Genomic DNA, 20293 nt, shown 5'->3' on the forward strand with positions numbered 1-20293 from the left:
TCTAGTTGGGAGCTGGTGAAGCGATTGGGGGCCTCAGTAAGTTCACATTTTAATAATCTCAGGTGGAGTCTGACCCTTTGTATCTTTTTCTTCTTTTGCTGGAGGTCTTTTATAGCTCAGTCATCTAGGGATTCATTAGAGAAATAGAAAGTCTGAGTTCAGTTAACTCAATATCTATTTCCAAATAATCCTTGTTATTTGATGCTTTCTGAAAACAGAAAAGGAATTAAGGAAAAACATATACATGGATTTGAAATTGTGTTTATTTTCTGATAAGCTTTAGTTGAAAGACAAAAAAGAACTCTACAGTTTATCTGAATCTCTTTTTAAATATTATATTATACATATTGGGATTGGCAGCAGTTGACCAGTCTGTTTGTCAGACTTAACCTTTTGCATTTTTTAGTTGATACTGGGGATTTGATACTTCTCCAGGTATGGGAAATATGTAGGTAATCCTAGAACACTGGTTCCTAATCTTGGTGTCACACTGGAATTACCTGGGGAGCTTTGAAAAAACCCAGGGCCCAGGCCACATCCCAGAGCAGTGAAGTCTGATGCTCTAGGGGTGGAGCCCAGGCATCAATGCTGGGTCCCCACCTCCCCGTATTCCAGTGAGAGTGAAGGTTGAGGACCAGGGTGCATTTTTATAAATAAAGTTTTATTGGAACATAGCCATGCCCATTCATTTACTGATTGTCTAGAGACCCTGCGGCTTGTAAAGCCTAAGATAATTATTCTTTGGCCATTTACCAAAACATGTTTGCCGATTCCTACTCTAGACTCACAGTGAAAACTTGTAAAAAGAGGCTTTACATAAAATTCATAGTAAAAGAAAAAAATCCAGTATTTTGCAGAGCCTTGCAGGGTCAATCCTGTCAGTTTTCTCTTACGTGGGAAAAACGGAAAAGCATTTTCCCTGAAGAACTTACTGGAAGATATTGTCAAACTGAAAGGAGAAGGGCCCAACTCACCACCCAGAGTGGGGAGGCTCCTTGGGTTACATCACGGCGCTTTGTACTTAAAAGTCGACACTTAGCCTCTAGTTCAGCGTTCATTACTTAGACTGTGTGATCGACTTGACAAAGGTCTATGGAGGCAGAAATGGCTCTTTAATGCAAAGTGTGTCTGAGTTTGTTAGTCCCGCTGCAGCCATGTTAGATGGCAGCAGACCCCTGAAGGAAATCCTTTAACTCTGGGGAATCTCATATATAGAAAGAAAAAGAATGAAAAAAATTTAAATGTTTTTTACATCATTTCCACCTTCCCTCAGTTCCGGTGGAAAGTTGATGGTTGTAAAGCAGTTGTTCAAAAGAGTTTTTTTAGAAGGTCCTCCTTTGGTCACGGCCCCTAAAGGCTCCAAGTATGAGAGAAAGGATCATTTATTCTAGTCCCTTGAGCAGAATCAGCATCTCCTGATTGAGATGCTGATTGAGAGCGTGTCACACTGTGAGGTCCCCACCCCAGACTTGCTGAATCAGAGCCTACTTTTTAACAGGATCCCCTGGCTATTTGAATACACATTAAGAGAGCCCTGGGAAGCACTGGGCTAATTGATAACTGGGTCTGTGCAGTAAACTGACCATTGATCCTCACTTTAAATGATTTCACGGCTCCTTAATGGCTTCTGACTTGGGCTCACTCATTAAAGGCAGACGGGTTTTCCCCTTTGGCTATTTCCAAGGACAGCTTGCCTGCCCTCTTATTTAGTAAAGATTTATATAATGGTAGAAAATGAAAGTGGGGTGATTGAGTTAGAAGAGATAACATTTTATATGCGTCAGAAGAACAAACTGGAAAGGATAAAGGGAACTTGCCAGATAAACTTAACTTGTGAGGAAATAATCAAGTGGAATGGAGTCTTCTTTGCTTCTGCAAGAAGAAATAATCCACCCATTAGAACAGACATCTGCGCTGGGGAGCAGTTGGGAGGGTCAAAAATGAATCCCTTGAGCTTCTCAGATTAGCACAGAGAAATCAGGGAGTTAGGCCTTTCCACCAAGCGAAGCCATGTTACTTAGGCCTATATCACTTGGGAAATTGTCCAGAATTTAGATGTTCATAGTAAATCTTGAGGAAGCCCAGTACCTAGTTTTATCCTGCCAGGCTCTGTCAAGTTACTACTATTTTCTTTATCAAGTAGTATTCTAAAGATTTGATTGAAAAACGTGATTTTCAAATTATGCCTTAATTCTTAAACAGAATTGGTTTATCCTTGAACATTCCCTTATGTTGACTTTTTAAATAAAGTTAATACCACCTGAATTTAGTTTTTTTTTTAATTAATTTTTTATTTATTTATGGCTGTGTTGGGTCTTCGTTTCTGTGCTAGGGCTTTCTCTAGTTGTGGCAAGCGGGGGCCACTCTTCATCGCGGTGCGTGGGCCTCTCACTATCGCGGCCTCTCTTGTTGCGTAGCACAGGCTCCAGACGCGCAGGCTCAGTAGTTGTGGCTCACGGGCTTAGTTGCTCCGCGGCATGTGGGATCTTCCCAGACCAGGGCTCGAACCCGTGTCCCCTGCATTGGCAGGCAGATTCTCAACCACTGCGCCACCAGGGAAGCCCTAGTTTTTTAAAGGCAGTATACGTACTTGAAGTCTAGCTGTTAGTTCAGCTGTTCTTGCTGTGAAGATCTATCTGATCATGTGTTTAGTGCTCGTACCAGGGTCCGTGCAGGATTCAGAACAATTCTAATGTTCATGGAAGTGGCCAGGAAGAGCCAGGAAAGCAAGAGTGGGGACCCCTTTTAAGCCTGGAGTTTCCATCTCCTTAGCTTTGAATGAGAGGTCAGGAAGCTACGGGAACTGCTCCTTACCTAAAAGCTGCCTGACGGTCTCAAAGGCAGGGTCTGATTGCCAGAAAAATGCATGCCTGCCAAGTGTCAGCTGCCACTACTGTTGGAGAAGCAGCATGTGCCTCCCTTCTGCCTACCAGATCTCATTTTATGTCCTATTAGCAGAATCCAAATCACCTCCAGAAGCCTGGTGACAGGAGCATCTGGAAGAAGCAGATCCCAGACTTCCGTTCCTTGCTACAGGGAAAAGCATAGGAGGGGGTGGGAATGGGCTCTGAGCACAGTATCCAGCACGGCCTCATGCTGACGACGACAGCTGACCCTCACACAAGGCTTGCGTGTTTTTTTTTTAAATATCCTCTTGATGTGAACACTGTAAGGTAACCAAGGTAAGACGCTCGTTTTACCCAGGAGGAAACTTGTGAGGAAGTTAAATAACTTGCTCCTGGTCAAATGTGCTGGTCAGTGTTACAGGGGATTGTGTTGGCTCCTAAGCAGCGCTCCCTGGTCTTTACTGCCCTGTTCTCTTTTGTACTTACTAGTCAAGCATCCTGTGACCAGATGGAATTAGAGGGGTACTTTAGAGGGGCCTCCAGCACCGAAAAGGCACCTCAGGCTGCACAGTTCTAGTATTTCTAGGGTCTGTGCACTGGAGGGGCATATTCATGGGTGAGGATACTTCCAACTGTAATAAGCTATTCCCTTAATTTAAAGAATTAGGTAGTTCTTATAATAGGCAACTTGGGTTTCAATATATTCCTTCTTTTTTCTTAAGCAGATGAAAAACTCGGAGAGCCGCCACGCAGTGAGTTCCCAGTACAGGATGCATTCTTACTACCCGCCTCCCTCCTACCTGGGCCAGAGCGTGTCCCAGATCTTCACCTTTGAGGACGGCCCCTCTTACTCGGAAGCCAAAGCGAGTGGTAGGTTCCTGGTTACGCAGCCTGGATTTGAGGTGGAGAGAGGCTACCTGCCCAGCACTGGGTCTCTGGTCCTCTCTAACAGCTTACCAGATAGCAGCTGTTGGAAAGGTTGTATAGTATCCTTTAAAGTATTCAGTTATGGAATGATTTTGCTTTGCTAGATTCTTAATATCATGTTTCTCTTTTCTGGACACCCGAAGTGATAAGAATAAGATAGAGACTACCATCAGAAGCTAAAAATGTATTTTCTGGAGGATCAGTATGTAATATCAGGGGCCCTTTAAATGTGGTTCAAGTCCTGATATTTTTGGTGAAATGAATCTCTGTATATTGAAGAATCGTTTTCCAAAACTTTTCCAATTTAAAATTGAAGGTGTATTCATCTTTTGCGGGAGGAAATAAAATAACATAATAAAACATTTTTGAATATAATAGATCTCAGAGTTTATGCAGTAGCAATGCAAATAACTCTGATATAATGGCTTTAAAATAAAAAATGACTGTTTGATGAACCAGAGCACTTTGAAATACACAATTCCTCAACTTCAATTTTAACTTTCTCCCCAATGTTTACACTGCGATGATAGGCTGCTCTTTTATGGCTGCTGTGTTTCCAGGCCCTGTTTTTAAGTTCTTTGTATTTAAGTATCATCTTTTGATCTAGGAAAGTGAGAAGCATACACAATTGAGGCAGTAAGTGGAAATCAGGGCAATAGTGAGTGAGTTGGTAGAGAAACCGACTATTAGAACTGACTCTACTAGACAAAAGAAGCTGGTTTTCTCAATAACGTGATTCTCTGTAAAGAACTGGCTTCTTGGTAAAACGAGTGCTTAGAGAGTGAGAATCAGAACTATGCTTTGATTTCCAAATTCAGAACAGTGAAGTCTAAAAAAGCTTTATTTACCATACTAAAATAAAATAAAGGATTTTGTTAATATGGAATACATAGGTCGAGGGAACCTGACCATTTTGAACTATAGAGAGACTGAAGTACACGTTATTGATTGCACTTTGACCCATTAATAATCACTTTTTATCAGGAGTGGACAAACGCAATTCTTTATGTAAATATTCATACCGTATAATGTATGCCCATGTGGTCCTTCTTTCATACTGCCTGTGATTCTATATATTTATGTGAATTATAAGCTCCTTAAGGACAGAGAACACATTTTATGTACCTTTTTAGCTGCTGTGATGCCTATTTGTTTTTCATCAGCTGAGTGAATGAATGAAGGAGTGAATGAACAAAGGAATAAATGAGTCAGGTATGATTTTTAAGTAAGCTTGCTCTATGAGAAAACACAATCCCGAAAGGTCACAATCCTAACTCATCGTCTCATGGAGCCAGAGTTTAGGGATGGAGCAGTTAAAAAAACATTTGCTCATACAGAAAATTAGGACTGAAACTTAGTTTCAGGAAGAAATTGCCTGAGCTCCTTGCTCTAGGAATAGTGGAATATTTTTAGAAGCATTGGCATTCTTGAGACAGAGGTGTAAATTCAGAGCAAGGCAGTAAGACAAAAAGATAAGAGGAAATTTACTAGAGCGGAGAGGAAGGAATGTGGAGAGGAGCAATAGGCATTTGAATTTATGGCAGGAAAGGAAAAGGCTCAGAAGGAGAGAGGTTACGGCCCAGAAAAAAAAAAAGACCAGCCGCCCCAGGGTCCATAGTGAGAGACTGGGTGAATAACACCTAGGATTTCCTGAAACTTTTCTGGTGATACGTATGTTTGAAGGAGTGTGTTTGAAAGTGTGGTGTGAGGCGACCTCAGGCTTAACCTTCTGATCGATCTTCTCTAACTCACTTCAGACATGAGGGAGTGAGCTAGGAAGAAATAACAGTGGAATCTCAGTAATATCTACTTTGGAATTGCCATGGAGAAGGAGAATGTGGATTCATAGGAAATCCAAGCCTTAGCTTATTTTTTAAAGAAATGCGGCTTTACGGCTTCCAAATATATGGTGTCTTGGGCTCCTACATTGCATGACGTTTCTACAGAGCAGGTGGGAAGGGGTGGGGAAAGAGAAAGTTGGGGGCCAATAGGAACCCCTCAGGATCATCTCCTGGGGCATTGGATCCTCATTTTTATCATCAGCATCGACACAAGTGGGGGCCATTTAGGCCCTCTGGTAAATGGGGCTGAGGCTAGTGGCAGGATGCGGGGATGGGGACGGGGGCATCAGTGTAGTCATTTGTGAGAAGGTGGTAGAGGCTGGCTGATAACCAGTTACATTTATCAGTTCTATCAAGTTTGAGTTGAGGTCCTTTGGTTGGTTGCATTAGTAAATAAATTACAATTTGTAAATAGTATATCAGTTATTTTAGGCGGGGATTTATAAGTAGTTTGAAAAACAGTTTTTTCAGTAGGTTTAATGTTTTTGTTAAAGTCTTATTTAAGTATAAATTTGTCCATTAAATTCATTTTTCTTCAGTTTCTTTAAAGATAAACCGCTCTTTACCATCCAAAGAAATGAGTCCAAGTTCAAGGTTTTCCTCTGGTTTTGCTGAAGATTGCAACATGAAAATAGAACGTAGGGGGAAAAAGAATTACAGGGAAAGTTTTCCTTTTGCTGTGTTGCTACTGTTTCATGCTTTTCTTTGTAAAAAGGCTAGGAGCCATTCTCACTTTTTTTTATGTCTTGAAAAGTGTTAGGACATAGATCAGAGATTGTGGGGCCTGGTTGTGTAAGACTTTGTGAGCCATTGCAAACACTTTGGCTCTTATCTCAAGTAGGTGGGAAGCCGTTGGAGGGTTTCCAGCAAAGGGGTGACATGTCTGCTTGTGGTTTTTAAAGATCACTCTGGCTGCTGTTTAGGAACAGACTGTAGGGGTGCAAGGCGGAGGCAGGGAGACCAGTTAGAAGGCTGTGGCCATAATTCTTGCAAAAGACGGCAGTGGCTTAGTCGGGGTGGAAGTGTGGGAGTGATGACAGTGTGGGAGGGTTGAATTCTAGATACGTTTTGAAGATAGAACCACAAAGATTTGGTGATGAATTTGGGATGGGATGGAAAGGGAGGAGTGAAGGATGACTCCATCATTTTTGATCTGATCAAGTAGAAACACGGAGTTTCCACTTATTCAGGTAAAGAAGACCATGAGAAAAACAGGTTTGCAGGAATTGGGAGTTTAATTTTGCATGTGTTAAGTGTGAGATGTACGTGAGCCATCCAAGTGGATCGTCAAGTAGGAATTGGATGTACGAAATCTGAAGTTGAGGGGCAATTTCCCGGCCAGAAATAGAAACTTGAGCGTTCAGTGCGTAGATGTCATTTGAAGTTAATATGGTGGGATCACCTGGAGAAGTGAGTATAGATGGAGAAGAATAAAGGACCAAGGATTGAGCTCTGAGGCCTTCTAGCGTTGAGAAGTTTGGTAGATGAGGAGGACCAGCAGAGGGGAGAGTCAGGTAGGTACCTTCTCCTACCCATGAGGTAGGAAGAAAACTAAGGAAGGCAAGTAAAGAAAGCATTTCAATGAACTGAGCCAAATAATGCTGATAGGTCAGATGAGATGAGGACTGGAATTGACCATGGGCTGTTGAAAGGTAGAAGTGATCAGCGGCTTGATGAGTGGCCCCTGTGGTGGGGAGGTGGGGACCATACCCTGACTGTGCGTCCAGGAGCACGTGGGAGAGAAGCATTGGGGCAGTGAGTGTAGACAGCTCTTGAAGGGGTCTTGCTGTAAGGGGAGTAATGAAATGGGGCAGCACCTGGAGGAGGGGGTGAGTTCAAGGAAGCACCTTTCCCCTTCTTTAAAGAAGGGGGTTATTATAATAGGTTATTATAAAGATTAGCTTATGTGAGGTGTGTGTGGGAGCATAATTGTCAGGGACGATAGCATGTCTCTGAGTAAGCGAGGTGGGGTGGGATCCCCTAGGGCACCCCTTGTAGGGCAGTGGTCCCCAGAGTGGGGCTGTGCATGCTTTGTTACTGGTCTAAGAGGAGATAAGCAAAGGAATTAAGAGTAAACAGCAATTTGACAGAGCAGTTCTATGTTGAATCAATAAAAAATTGGGGCTTGTAGTTTTTGTCTTTCACTTTCCTAGTAATTCATTTTTATATTGAAGTAAAATCCACCTGACATAAAATTAACCATTAACTATTTTAAAGTGTACAATTCAGTGGCATTTAGGAGGTCACAGTGTTGGGCAGCCATCACCTCTATCTAGTTCCAAGTCATTTCCATCACCCCACAAGGAAACCCCATACCCGTGAAGCAGTCACTTTCCATTCTCCTTTCCACCAGCCCCTGGTAACCACTAATCTGCTTTCTTGTTTCGATGGATTTGCCTATTGTAGATGTTTTGTGTAAATGGAATCATATAATATGTGGCCTTTTGGACTGTCTTCTTTCACTTAGCATAATATTTTCAAGATTCATACAAGTTGTAGCATGAAATCAGTACTTCATTCCTTATTATAGCCTAATACGGTTGCATGTATGGATATACATTTTGTTTATCTGTTCATTAGTTGATGGACATTTGGGTTGTTTCCACCCTTTTTTGACATTGTTAATTGTACTACTATGAATATTCATGTACTAGTCTTTGTTTGAATACCTGTTTTTAGTTCTTCTGGGGTATACCTAGGAGTGGAATTTCTGGATCATATGGTAATTCTATGTTTAACTTTTTGAAGAGCCTCCAAACTGTTACCTACCCACAGTGGCTGTACCATTTTACATTCCACTACAGTGTATGAGCGTTCCAATTTCTCTAGCCAGCACTTGTTATTTTCCATTTTTTGGATTATGATTCTAGTAATTCATTTTTATTGTATTTTATGAAAGCATCAGACTGTGGTGGACTGGAAACTGAAAAAAAAACTTAAACAAAACAGGCCCTTCCTTGCAGATAGTTTGAGAAACACTGACCTAGTGCCCAAGTGGAAGGCTGGTTTATGTGTGAGTGTGGTCAGGTCATAGTAACAGTTGCAGGTTTTTCAGGAAGTGGTGGTAGGAGCATTCTGGAAATGATGCTTCCTCAACTTGGGATAAGGAGGCAGATGGCACAGCAACACCTGTGTCAGTAGATGCACACGTGTCTACAGGTAGGTGACATTTCATGTCTGTAAACAGGCATTTTCTCTACAGGTGAATTCTTGAATAAGTTCTCAGAGTATATGTAGCTGGACAACACTTGCAAAGAGGTTTAGATTTAAAATGGTAAAGGTGAACATGCTTAGATCTTTTTGTCTGTTTATAACCTTTTGTGATCTCAGTTTGAAAGTTAGAAACGGTGCATCCTGTTTCTTCTGGATCTTTGGCCGCTTCCAGCTCAGATAAGTGGCAGGCTCCTGTGCAAACTCACCCTTCCTTTACATTCAAACTCTGCTTTTTTTTAGGAGACAGAAACACACATTTGGATGCTGATTACCTCTCACGAGCTATTTACGTATTAGTCATCTGACACACATAGGATGTGAGCAGCTCTGAGGCCAGGTGCAGAGCGTTTACATTTTACCCAAAGGTCAGATGGCAAGGTCAGCAGAAGGGTCTCCCTGAGTTGAAGCCCTCATGTTCCTCCGTGATGTCTGGGCAGCTTGTAGAGGCCTCTGTGTTCCCAAATAGGATTTTATGAATGCATTCAGCATTGGCAATTTTGTAGGCCGATGAATCTAGAAGTGCCCGATTTCACTGATGGCATATGCTACCTTCCCCACGGTTGTCATGACTAAATGCAAAGTGGTTGAGCTTTCACCCACGGAATGGACGTGCTTAATGCTGGGCGTTAGAGCTGGATTTTAGCAAAAGATGATGAGGTCGAACCTCCCAGTTTTGCAGGTGAGAACAGTGAGGTGGTGCTGGCTGTTGGAAGCACCCTCAGGTCTCCTCACTCATGATCCAGGACCCCAGAGCTGCCTTTAATGTGAGGTGATGTGATAGCTGTCCTGAGGGGCTGCCGGGCGGGGGGAGGAAAGGGGTGGTTCTGTGCTCAGCACCTGAATGGGAGCCACGTCTGAGCAGCTGTAGCCCTGGGGGTATCGGGCTCTTCTCTGAGAGCCTGAGTCTTCTCACCCGTTAAAGGAGCGGGAGGAGCTGGGCCCTGTGGAGCCCACACGGGTGTTGTGAGGATGAGCTCGTGTCCCTTTAAATCACACACGCAGCAAGAGGGGCAGGGTGCTCTTCTTCCTTCCACCATTCCTTTCTGCGAGGGTTGTGTTGATGTTTCAGGCAGTTCTTCTTGTCAGGGAGAAAGCTCTTCTGGAAATGTCGTAGTCTTGCTCAGACAGGCGGGAGAGCAGGCCAGGGAATCTGAGGGCTGCTTCTGTTGTGTATGCTCTGCTTTGAATTGTATGGCAAGCCTGTAGGAGAGAAGAACATTGACCCCTTGCTTCCCCTGCTTTTTAAAGAAAGCTGAATGGGTTTTATGCAGCAGCTAGAAAATGTTGAGTTTAAGCTTTGGCGCTCTAGGAAATGACTTATCTTTTGCTGAATTTCAAAGAAAAGAGCACTTGGCTGGTAAACCTGTTTTCCTTATGTGACCTTTTTATTCTCAGCTTTAGCTTTGAACAGAGAGGTAAGTGCACCATTCATTGGCAGTGACTGTGGAGGCCGATACGTGCAAACGAATGGACCCCCCCAGGAGGGAAGATCTGGCTCAGATCCCCAGCTCTGGGCTGGATTGTAAGATGCTTGTTTAATCTCTTAGAGCTTTAGATCCCTCATCTGGAAGTTTGAAAAAGGTAATAAGAGCTTTATCTATTTTTATACATGGATCACAAAAAAATTATGTGAAAGCATGGCAGCAGCTATCAACTCCCTTAATCTCACGTGAAGACCCATCACCATGTCTTCCATATCTTTTGATTTCAGCAAGTGCCTGGCACTGGGCCATACAAATGAAAGTGATCACAGTCATCAAGGAGGCTGTGTTTTTAGCCCTACAGGGACCCTACTTGAAATGAACCATCTGTGTATTGTGATTCTTGAAATTGGCTAGAATGATGGTCTGCTGAGTGAGGAACATGAAGCACACTAATTTTAAGCATATAATAAACACGGAGAAATGGCAGCTTTGAAGACTTACTTTTAATATATCACATATACGATATGTTTCAAGAGAAACAACCAGGGAAGAGGAATATATAAGGACACCAGCAGGTCCCTTTATACCTCAAGAATAGTATAGAAGGCAAGCTGAAATGCTGTTGCATGAGGACACACAGGCTTCTGTCTTCTTTTCAAACTTTTTTTCTCCCTCCATGAAAAGAGAGAGAGCTGATGGGACTCTAACATGTCCTCTGTGTAACATGCTGCCTTTTGACAAGGCCACCATCAGTGTAGAAATAGCAGGCACTTCCCAGGGCCTACCTGAAGGGTGTCAGACTCACTCATGGAAGGAAGAAGTTCACTCACTGCAGCACTTCAGCAAGAATTACCAGGGTGTGTTCTCACACATGAAGGGCAGGGATCTCATTCATTCATCTCTGTAGTCTTGCAGGTGCCTAGCCTGACACCATGTTCTCAGGGGACTCCTGGGATGTTTCATGGTTTCTTGTATGAATAAGAAACTGGCCTCTGGATTCTTTCTGCTGGTGCCTCCCTGGCCCAGAGTTAGGCATTCTGATAAAGCACTTGATGAAATAAATCGATCATGGAAAAACGTGGGGTGCAACCCCCAGGCTGCAACGTATCCTGGATTTATATCATGTAGAATCTTCCCTTTGAAAAGCTCGAATTTTAAAGACTTAAATCTTTGCCTGTGATGGGTTTTCGATTGATAACACAGCCCTGCATGAGAAGTCAGGAGAAGCTTGATCACCGTTCACGCTAAGAGAGACCGGGTGGAGTTGCAGGCAGGATGCCGTGCCATCTCTGAGCCTGTTTCTAGAGTTGAGGAAGAGGAGCCAGTGCAGGAGCTCAGGTCTCTGAACTGCTTCCCTGGTGTTCTTTCTGCTGGTAGATCCTGTGGTTTCTTCTTCCCTCCCTTTCCTTTTCCTTTTCTCACAAACACGTACTTCTCACACTGTCTGTAAGACAATGCCCTGTGCAGATTGTGGGGATAGCTCATTTAAGTCTTGTAATCATAGTATTATCCGCATTTTGCACATGAGGACACTGAGGCATGGAGACAATGCCTGTGAAGTAGGGAAGAGGAGGGGGTCCTCATTTCCACATGGCAGGTGGAAAAGCTGAGAACACAGTGATGACTTAGCTGGTCAAAAAACCCCAAAAGCAGCCTTAAAAAATCCACAGGGTATCAGGTGTGGTATTTACATTACTACTCCCCAAGCTAAATGTAAACTTTAAAACACCTTTATGACTTGATTGACATGGTAAAGTCACTGTTTAATTTTGCGGTGATATTTGCATCTTCTTTTTTTTTTTTTTTAATTTTTATTTATTTATTTATTTATGTATGGCTGTGTTGGGTCTTCGTTTCTGTGCGAGGGCTTTCTGTAGTTGCGGCAAGTGGGGGCCACTCTTCATCGCGGTGCGCGGGCCTCTCACTATCGCGGCCTCTCTTGTTGGCGGAGCGCAGGCTCCAGACGTTGCGGTAATATTTGAATTTTCTTTTTATTTAACAGGAGGGAGTAAAGTGCAAGTGTAATATTTGACAAAGGCAGACATTGCAAAATTAAATGACTAGTTATTAGCTTTGAAATTAAAAGTGCAAATCGAAATGAAACTACTTTTTTAAAGTTTTCTTTTTTCCCTCCATAGACATGGTTGTTATTTTAAAATTAGTGTGAATAAAAGGCCTGTTGAATTTCCCCAGATAATTTTTGAGAGAGACAGTATTTTGCATTCTACCTAGTCTGTCAGTGGCTTATCATGAGGTTGCTTTTACATCTTTAACTTGTTCTTGAAAAACAGGGCACCTTTGCTGGGGTTTTCCTTTGGGCTAAAGATTGCAGTCAGGAGGGGACACGGAAAGGGCAGAGCTCTGGAAAGCACACTTTTAGGAACTCCCAAATGTCCTGACAGAACCAGATTGAACACAGGGACTAGACACTGCTGGCCTGTGGTTTTGGGGCTAATTTTATCTTGATGGGATGCAGGTGTGACGTTAGGCCCCTACATGCCTGCTCAGTGGAGGGAACCCCATCTATTGTGGACACATGACACACCATCAAGTTTGCTTATTCTGTTACTCATTCCGTGACCACTTGTCTTTAACAATCCTGAAGAGGCAGCACTCACATGGGCATGAACTTGGATAGACAGTGGCCGCTCTGGGCAGAGCGTCCAACATGATCACACGTGAGATTTCCTCGCTTGATTCTGACTTGAGCCCACAGGGCCTCAGCGGTTTTTCTGAGGCGCGGTGTGGAGTAGCTCCGGAGTTTATGTTCCCTCCTTGGTTCCTCAGAGGCCCGGCCCAGGCCAAGTACAACTTGAATAACCTTCAGGAAAACTGTGCTGTCCTTCTGTCCGCCGCTGTCTTTGAAAATTGCCTTCAGAGTTAGTGAGCAGGAACAGTTAAGATTTACAAACAATGATGAAGCTTGTCATGCATCTTTCACCATCCATCATCCAGGTGCCGTGCCTGGGCGGTGAAGTGTTCTTCATAAAAACCAGCTCAGTGTGAAATACACCTCGCTGCAGTGTTTACTGCTCTGAAGCTCGTCAGCGGCCCTTTATAGTAAATCCAGATTGCGATGTGACATTACAGTATATCATTGCCCGGCGCAGCGGGGTTTACACTGAGAATGAGTGCAGTGCACACCAGATGAGGTGTCCAAACTGAGTTATGTCAGAATTTGGCTGTTATATGGGGATAGCTTTTGTTTTCCGAACACTGAAAGTTAACTTTATATGTATTTATATTTATATATAGGCATATACTTCCCATCTTGCACATATACATGGGTATACAATATATGCTGGGGTCAGGTTCCAACTGGGCTTCTGTGTAAAGAATGGTAGCCAGCTTTTATGTCCCTTCCAACTGTTGTTCATTGAAATTGGCATCAACGGAATCTTTTGGGAGAACTAGAATAGATGGTTATTTCATCATAGAAGTGGGTTTCATTTTGCTGTGTGTAAAGTGGTCATATTTACCACTCTTTCTTAAAAAAAAAAGGGCCCCTCTTTCGTGGGATTACTGTGGTACTGGAATGATCCCTTGGCAGGAGGGCAAAGAGAAGAAACCCCACAGGACTGTCCTCACCTGCTCTCGAGCACCTGGCCTGTTGAGCTGAGTACATGCACTTGGGGGGAGGGCTCAAAAGTCAGTTGCTTATTTATTTATTTATTTATTTATTTATTTATGGCTGTGTTGGGTCTTTGTTTCTGTGCGAGGGCTTTCTCCAGTTGCGGCAAGCGGGGGCCACTCTTCATCGCGGTGCGCGGGCCTCTCACTATCGCGGCCTCTCTTGTTGCAGAGCACAGGCTCTAGAGTGCAGGCTCAGTGGTTGTGGCTCACGGGCCTAGTTGCTCCGCGGCATGTGGGATCTTCCTGGACCAGGGCTCGAGCCCGTGTCCCCTGCATTGGCAGGCAGATTCTCAACCATTGCGCCACCAGGGAAGCCCTCAGTTGCTTATTTATTATTTTTTTAGTGGGTATCAAAAGCCTAGTGCTGCCTCTGTTATCTTGAAAGATGCTGCTTCTAAGAGAAGATTTATGGTGTTTTCGCTTAAATCGGCAAAAAAAAAGAACACACTGAGTTTATTGCATGATCAGGTTTATTTACATTCACCCTAAAAGTGCCGATATTAAAAATGAGCTCCATAAAAAAATAATATTCAGAGATAACAGCAGGCCCTGCAGTCCCATGATCATCTTCTTAACACACATATTTTTAAATTCTCTTTTCATTGTAGCAGGGTTGTTTGTGGTCTTCACACATCTGGCACTGCACAGAATCCAGGATCTGTCCCCCGTTTACACCAAGTCTAGGGTAGGCGTTCCCCCCACTTTAGATGCAGAGGTGAATATAGCCTTCCCGCCAGTGCCCTCTGCTCTTTTTCCTGGCTGTGTTTCCTCTTAATCACAGTGTCTTCTTACTGGAGACTGACTAACCGTGCCACGTCTGAGCTTTCGGAAGCGGCACAGGACACTGTTGCAGGTGTGCGGTGCTGGCCTTGGGGGGTGGGACAGGGGCCAGAAGCCTCCCACTGGCCGTGGTGCCCGAGGAGGGAGAACAGCCGTTAGTCAGCCCAGCGCCATCACTTCGTTAGTGTTGTTAAGATCGACGCAGGATGGCCAGTTAAAGTTAAATGTCACATAAACCACAAACGTTATTTTAATGTTTAATAAGCATGTTCACGGTATTTTATTATATTAAAAATTATTTGTTTCTGAAATTTAAATTTAATTCAGCACCTTGTATTTTTATTTGCTAAATCTGGCAACCTCGGGCTTCGTCCAAGTCCTCTCTGAACCACCATTTTCGGGCACTGGGGTAGAAGGCGGAAATGAACAGTGGATGGAGGAGAGCAATACTTTCGCTAAGCATATTCGGCAGTTTAAGAGTTGCTTCATTTGTATCTCTACAAACATAGTGCAAGAGGCAGTGCTGATCATGCTTGGAATGGTTTCCTGTTTTGGTTGAAGCTATTCATGGGTTTCTCTGTGAAAAATTTCTGGATTATAATTTCTCCTTGCACATGTTAACTGTGTTGTGTCTTCCTCTGTTTAGGTAATTTGTAGGTGCAGACATTTCTTTTATCATATTTTATAGGTTAGCTCCATTAATATAACAGCATATAAAAGTTAACCCACTATTGCTTGGAAACTTACGGTTTTCGTGCATTTGGTTCAGTTGTTCCCTTGTACCTTCACCAGGCATTACAGGGACTCCTGAAGCTCTTGGGCAAGACCAGCTCCTCTGTCTCTTTCCTGAAGCCTCCCCACCCCCTACCAGGATATGAACTGATGGCTCAGTCAATAAACAAGTAATAAATTCATTTGAGTGCCAATTATGTGTCTGTGGCCCTAGGATTATGCCCAGGAGATGAACCATGGCAGAGAACATGCTGCAGTGATCCCTGAATGTTAGCAGATCTTAGGGACACAAGCCCTTCCCTTCCTGCCACAGAAGAACAGCCTTGCCTCTAAGCCTCTGCAGGTGTGTGAGGGAGGAGCCACGTGCCCCACTGTCTTGCTCTTATTCCAGACTTGGTTGAAGTTTCCGCCATAAACCTAAGGGAGTGTTTCCATCTCCCGTTAGAGAAGTCAGGATCACCACCAGAGTCTGTGAATAGGTGTTCCAAATATGCAGCTCTTGTCAGGCATGTTTCCCCTTTGTTACTATATGGCTATAGAGGTGGGATGGCCTTGGTTTGTTTGTTCATAACAACTTTATTGATATATAATTCACATACCATAAAATTCACCACTTTAAAGTATACAGTGCAGTGGTCTTTAGTATGTTGACTAAGTTGTGCAACCATTATCACTGTCTAGTTCCAGAATATTCCCATCATCCCCCAAAGAATCCCCATATGCAGTCATTCCTCATTTCCACCTCCCTCTCAGCCCCTGGAAACTACTATTCTACTTGCTGTCTCTATGGATTTGCCTCTTTCTGGACATTTCATATGAATGGAATCATGTGATATGTAGCCTTTTTACATGTGACTTCTTTCACTTAGCATAATGTTTTCGAGGTTCATTCAAACTGAGGCTTGTAACAGGGCTTCATTCTTTTTTATGGCCAAATAAGATTTCATTATATGAAAAGGCTTGGTTTATTTTGAGTTCAAAAACTATCGCAGGGGCCAGCGAAACTATTAAGATTAAAACCCTAAGATTCTCAAGGGGAAATATGGATTTATCTCATTTTAAACTCTTCACCTCAATACATGAATGTCTGTAACAAGTAGAACCTACTATATGAAATGAAATGACACCCATAATAGCAGTGCCAAGGCTCCCCACATGCAGCAAGCCAGGGTGTGTGATTTTCCTGTTTTATGCTAATACTATTTACATTAGTTTGCCAGGGCTTTCATAACAAAATAGCACAGGCTGGGAGGCTTAAGAAACAGAAATTCACAGTTCTGGGGTTTAGAAGTCTGAGATCAGGGTGTTGTCAGGTTTGGTTTCCAGTGAGACCCCTTTTCTTTGGCCTTTCCTCTGTATGGTAAGAACACTAGTCCTATCAGGCTAGGACCCTACCCATAAGACCTCACGTAACCTCATTTATCTCCCTAAAGGCACTGTCTCTAAATACAGTCACATTGGAGGCTCGGGCTTCAACTTATTAGTTAGGGGTGGGGCGGGGTATAACGGTTCAGTTCGTAACACTGTTGAAGAGTTCAGTGTCTCTGTATGTCTCCTCTTCTTGCTGAGGTTCTTGGGAAGTAGGAGAAGGATGCTGAGGTCGGTCGGGTGGGCCAGTGTGTGTAGAATGAATGGAGTATCTTGCCTGGTCTTACTGCCAACTGTCTGGCGTTTGCTGCCCATTCACTCACCTCCCAAGCTCTCCGACATGCCGAGCCCAGCCTGTGGCAGGCCCTCATCTGCAGGCTGGATCCCCAAAGCATGGAGGTTTTTAGAGATGGAAAACTCCACGGTCAGGCGCACGCCACTCACCCGGACCACTTCTTTTCCAGATTGTTGCCTTTCTTTTTCTCATCCCCACTCCCCCCACCTCCCCCAAATGTGGATTCTTCTTTTTTTTTCTCTCTCTCTCAGAATTTGGGGGAAGAATTTCCGATTTCTCGCCGTCTTTGCCCTTGAAGTGCTCCATGTAACCATAAACAATTAAACCCTGATGTACTGCTACAAATTAGAATCTTTGCCACTTTTCCTGGCAAATAAAGCAGGTAAGAATTAGGGCCTTCCCCCATAGGGAAATGAATGAGAAAGGAGTGCGTTGTTTCCCGATGTTACTATGAACTAATGCAAAGAAAGGTTACTTCACGGTAAACTTATGGTTAGCCTTCATGAGCTAGCTAATGTCCCTTACAGATCAACCAAATAGGAAAAATAATCTCTTACTTTGAAGCACTTTGACATACATCATCTTGTTTAATCCCAACAACAGTCTTATTAGGTAATGAGCCTTTTTCCTCCTGAAACCAATTCTGACACCAACTGGGTGTCCTACAATTCAGTTCAGTTTTAATACTGACTGTCCAAACTTAGCCCAGACCCCATGGGTTAAGGGCTCAGTCTCACAAGACTGCCCCCATTTCAGACGCCAGCCATAAATGGGGTGATCAGGTTACCCACATTTTCTGCCTGGCCCATTACAAATTTGGGAGTTCCCACAACCTTTCCTCAGGTTTGATAATTCACTAGAATGACTCACAGAACTCAGGAAAGCACTTTACTTACTATTACTATTACGGGTTTATTATAAAGGAATAGCCCAATGGAAGGGATGCATAAGGCAGGGTATGGTGAGAGGGTGGAGAGCTTCCAAGTCCTCTTCAGGGACCCCGCCCTTCTGGCACCTTGATGTGCTCACCAGCCCGGAAGCTCTGAGAACCCCAATTGCTAATGGGTTTTTAGGGAGGTTTCATTACCAGGTATGATTGATTAAATCATTGGCCATCGGTGATTAGCTCACTCTCCAGCCCTTCCCTCTCCCTGGAGGTTGGGGGTAAGGCTGGAAGTTCCAAGCTTCTAATCAGGGCTGGGTCTCTCTGGTGCTCAGCCCCTACCCTGCATCTGTGACTAGCCCCCATCCTGAAACCATCTAGCCTGCCAAGAGTCACCTGCTTAGAACAAAGAGGCTCCTATCATCCTTCTCACTCAGAAAATTCCAAGGGTTTTAGGAGCTCTGTGCCAGGAAAGGAACAGGGACAAAGTCCAAATATCTTTCTGTGATACCACAGGTTGTGGTAGAGCAGAAATCCCTGACCCTATTTTAGGGAAAAGGAAATCGCTGAATAGAGAGAACAGGTGGCAGCTGGGAGTGGAGCTGGACGGTCTTCTCTCTCCGACTTGATGTCTCTCTGGGACACTCTCCAACCTCAGACTGTCACACGGTATTGAAACCCTTGTCTTCAGCCTGCTGTCTTAGACCTGCACCATCTAGTACAGGAGCGACTGGGCACATAGGGCTATTTATGTTTAATTAAAATAAAAAATCTAGTTCCTCTGTTAAACTGGCCACATTTCAAGCACTCAGTAGCCACATGGGGCTGGTGACTACCATACTGGGTAGAGCGGAAATAGAACATTTCCATCCTCACGCAGTTCTGTTGGACAGCACTGTCTCGGACAGTTAGGTGAAGGCTATTTTGTTCTGGACTTTTCGAGTGATGGGGTGCGGTGGCACAGCATTTAAACCTGAGACACAGAAGTACCTCAAGCTCAATAGACGCCGCTTTAAAAGTCTCTTGTGGGTGCATCACCCCTTATCCAAATGGTCTGTCAGGTTGAGGAGGACTCACTGAGTTGGACTGATTGAACACTGGCAAGTGTTAAGTCGATCTTTGGGTCTAACTGTGGTGCACGCTTTTTTTTTTTTTTTTACTAGCAGATGGAAGTGAGTAAACTAGAACCTGGTTGGTCTCAGTCCAAGAATGATAGTACTTGTCCAGGGTGGAAAACTTGTCTTATGGTCATGGGGCAGCATGTCAGTCTTGGGCACTTGCTAACGATTGCTTACATTAAAACCAAGAGGGTAAAGTGGCATTGATCCCTCTTCAGATATAGGATTTGCAGATATTTTCCCCATTCTTTGGGTTGCGTTTTCGCTCTGTGCCTCGTGTGCTCCGATGAACAAATTTTTAATTGTGATGAAGTCCAGTTTGTATATTTTTTCTTCCGTCATCTGTGCTTTTGGTGTCATATCTAAGAAATCATTGCCAAATCCAGTGTCATGAAGCTTTTTCCCTGTATTTTCTTCTAAGAGTTTTATAGTTTTCCCTCTAACATTGAAAGCTTTGATTCGCTTTGAGTTAATTTTTATATGTGGTATAAGGTAAGGGTCCAACTTCATTCTTTTGCATGTGGATATCCAGTTTTCCCAACACCATTTATTGAAAAGACTGCCCTTTCCCCATTGAATAGTCTTGGCACCAGAAGGGGAAAATGGTGGAAGAGTCAAAGTTTGACCCTTGCCTGTGGCTTTTTTCTGTGATCATCAGAGAACACTAGACATTGAATATTAAATCCGTAGCACAAGCCTACAGTTGGCAGTTGATCCACCTGGATCTCTGTGGTGAGTAGATTTCCTAGGGTTGTTTCTTACTTTTTGTACATGTCTCTCCCTCCTATTTCAACTGTATCTTTTTCCACTCCTTACAGTTCTGAGATAAAGGGGAATAGGATAACAAGGGAAGGGAATCCTTCCACAGTCCAGATCATAGTAGGTAGAGCTGTGAGAGCAGAAGTGCACGTAAAAGACTGGCTGACTTTCCATTTTTCTGATTGGAAGTACTAGCGTTTTTCTAATAGAAAGGGACAAATGTTAATTTTTAAAATACTCCGTTTTTAAGGGTCCTCTGAAGCTGCTTATCCATGAGAGATGGCAGAACCTCTTTGGGTGAGCCCCAGTGGCAAAGCCATGGAATACTTTTGTGTCCTGTAGGAATATGCCTAAGGCAACACGTCTAGAGCTGAGAGCAGATAAGCAAAGACGGTGGATAAGGATGCCTGGCTGGCTGGCTGAAGCCCAGAGTTGTCAATCACCCCTTAATGTTTACAGAAGCGAAAAGTCAAT

The 20293-nt window shown here is 43.6% G+C and overlaps 1 protein-coding gene across 1 annotated transcript in view; it reads left to right on the forward strand.

Moving 5' to 3' along the window:
* The window catches only part of DMRT1 (doublesex and mab-3 related transcription factor 1), a 124451-nt gene that overhangs the window by 59202 nt on the left and 44956 nt on the right, over nucleotides 1-20293 (forward strand). Inside the window, exon 4 of the mRNA XM_082471069.1 lies at nucleotides 3572-3716. Coding sequence (XP_082327195.1) covers nucleotides 3572-3716 — 145 coding nt within the window. The remainder of the gene's footprint in view (nucleotides 1-3571; nucleotides 3717-20293) is intronic.

Source organism: Balaenoptera physalus, assembly GCF_965194825.1.
Source record: "Balaenoptera physalus genome assembly, chromosome: 7".
Taxonomy (NCBI): Eukaryota; Metazoa; Chordata; class Mammalia; order Artiodactyla; family Balaenopteridae; genus Balaenoptera; species Balaenoptera physalus.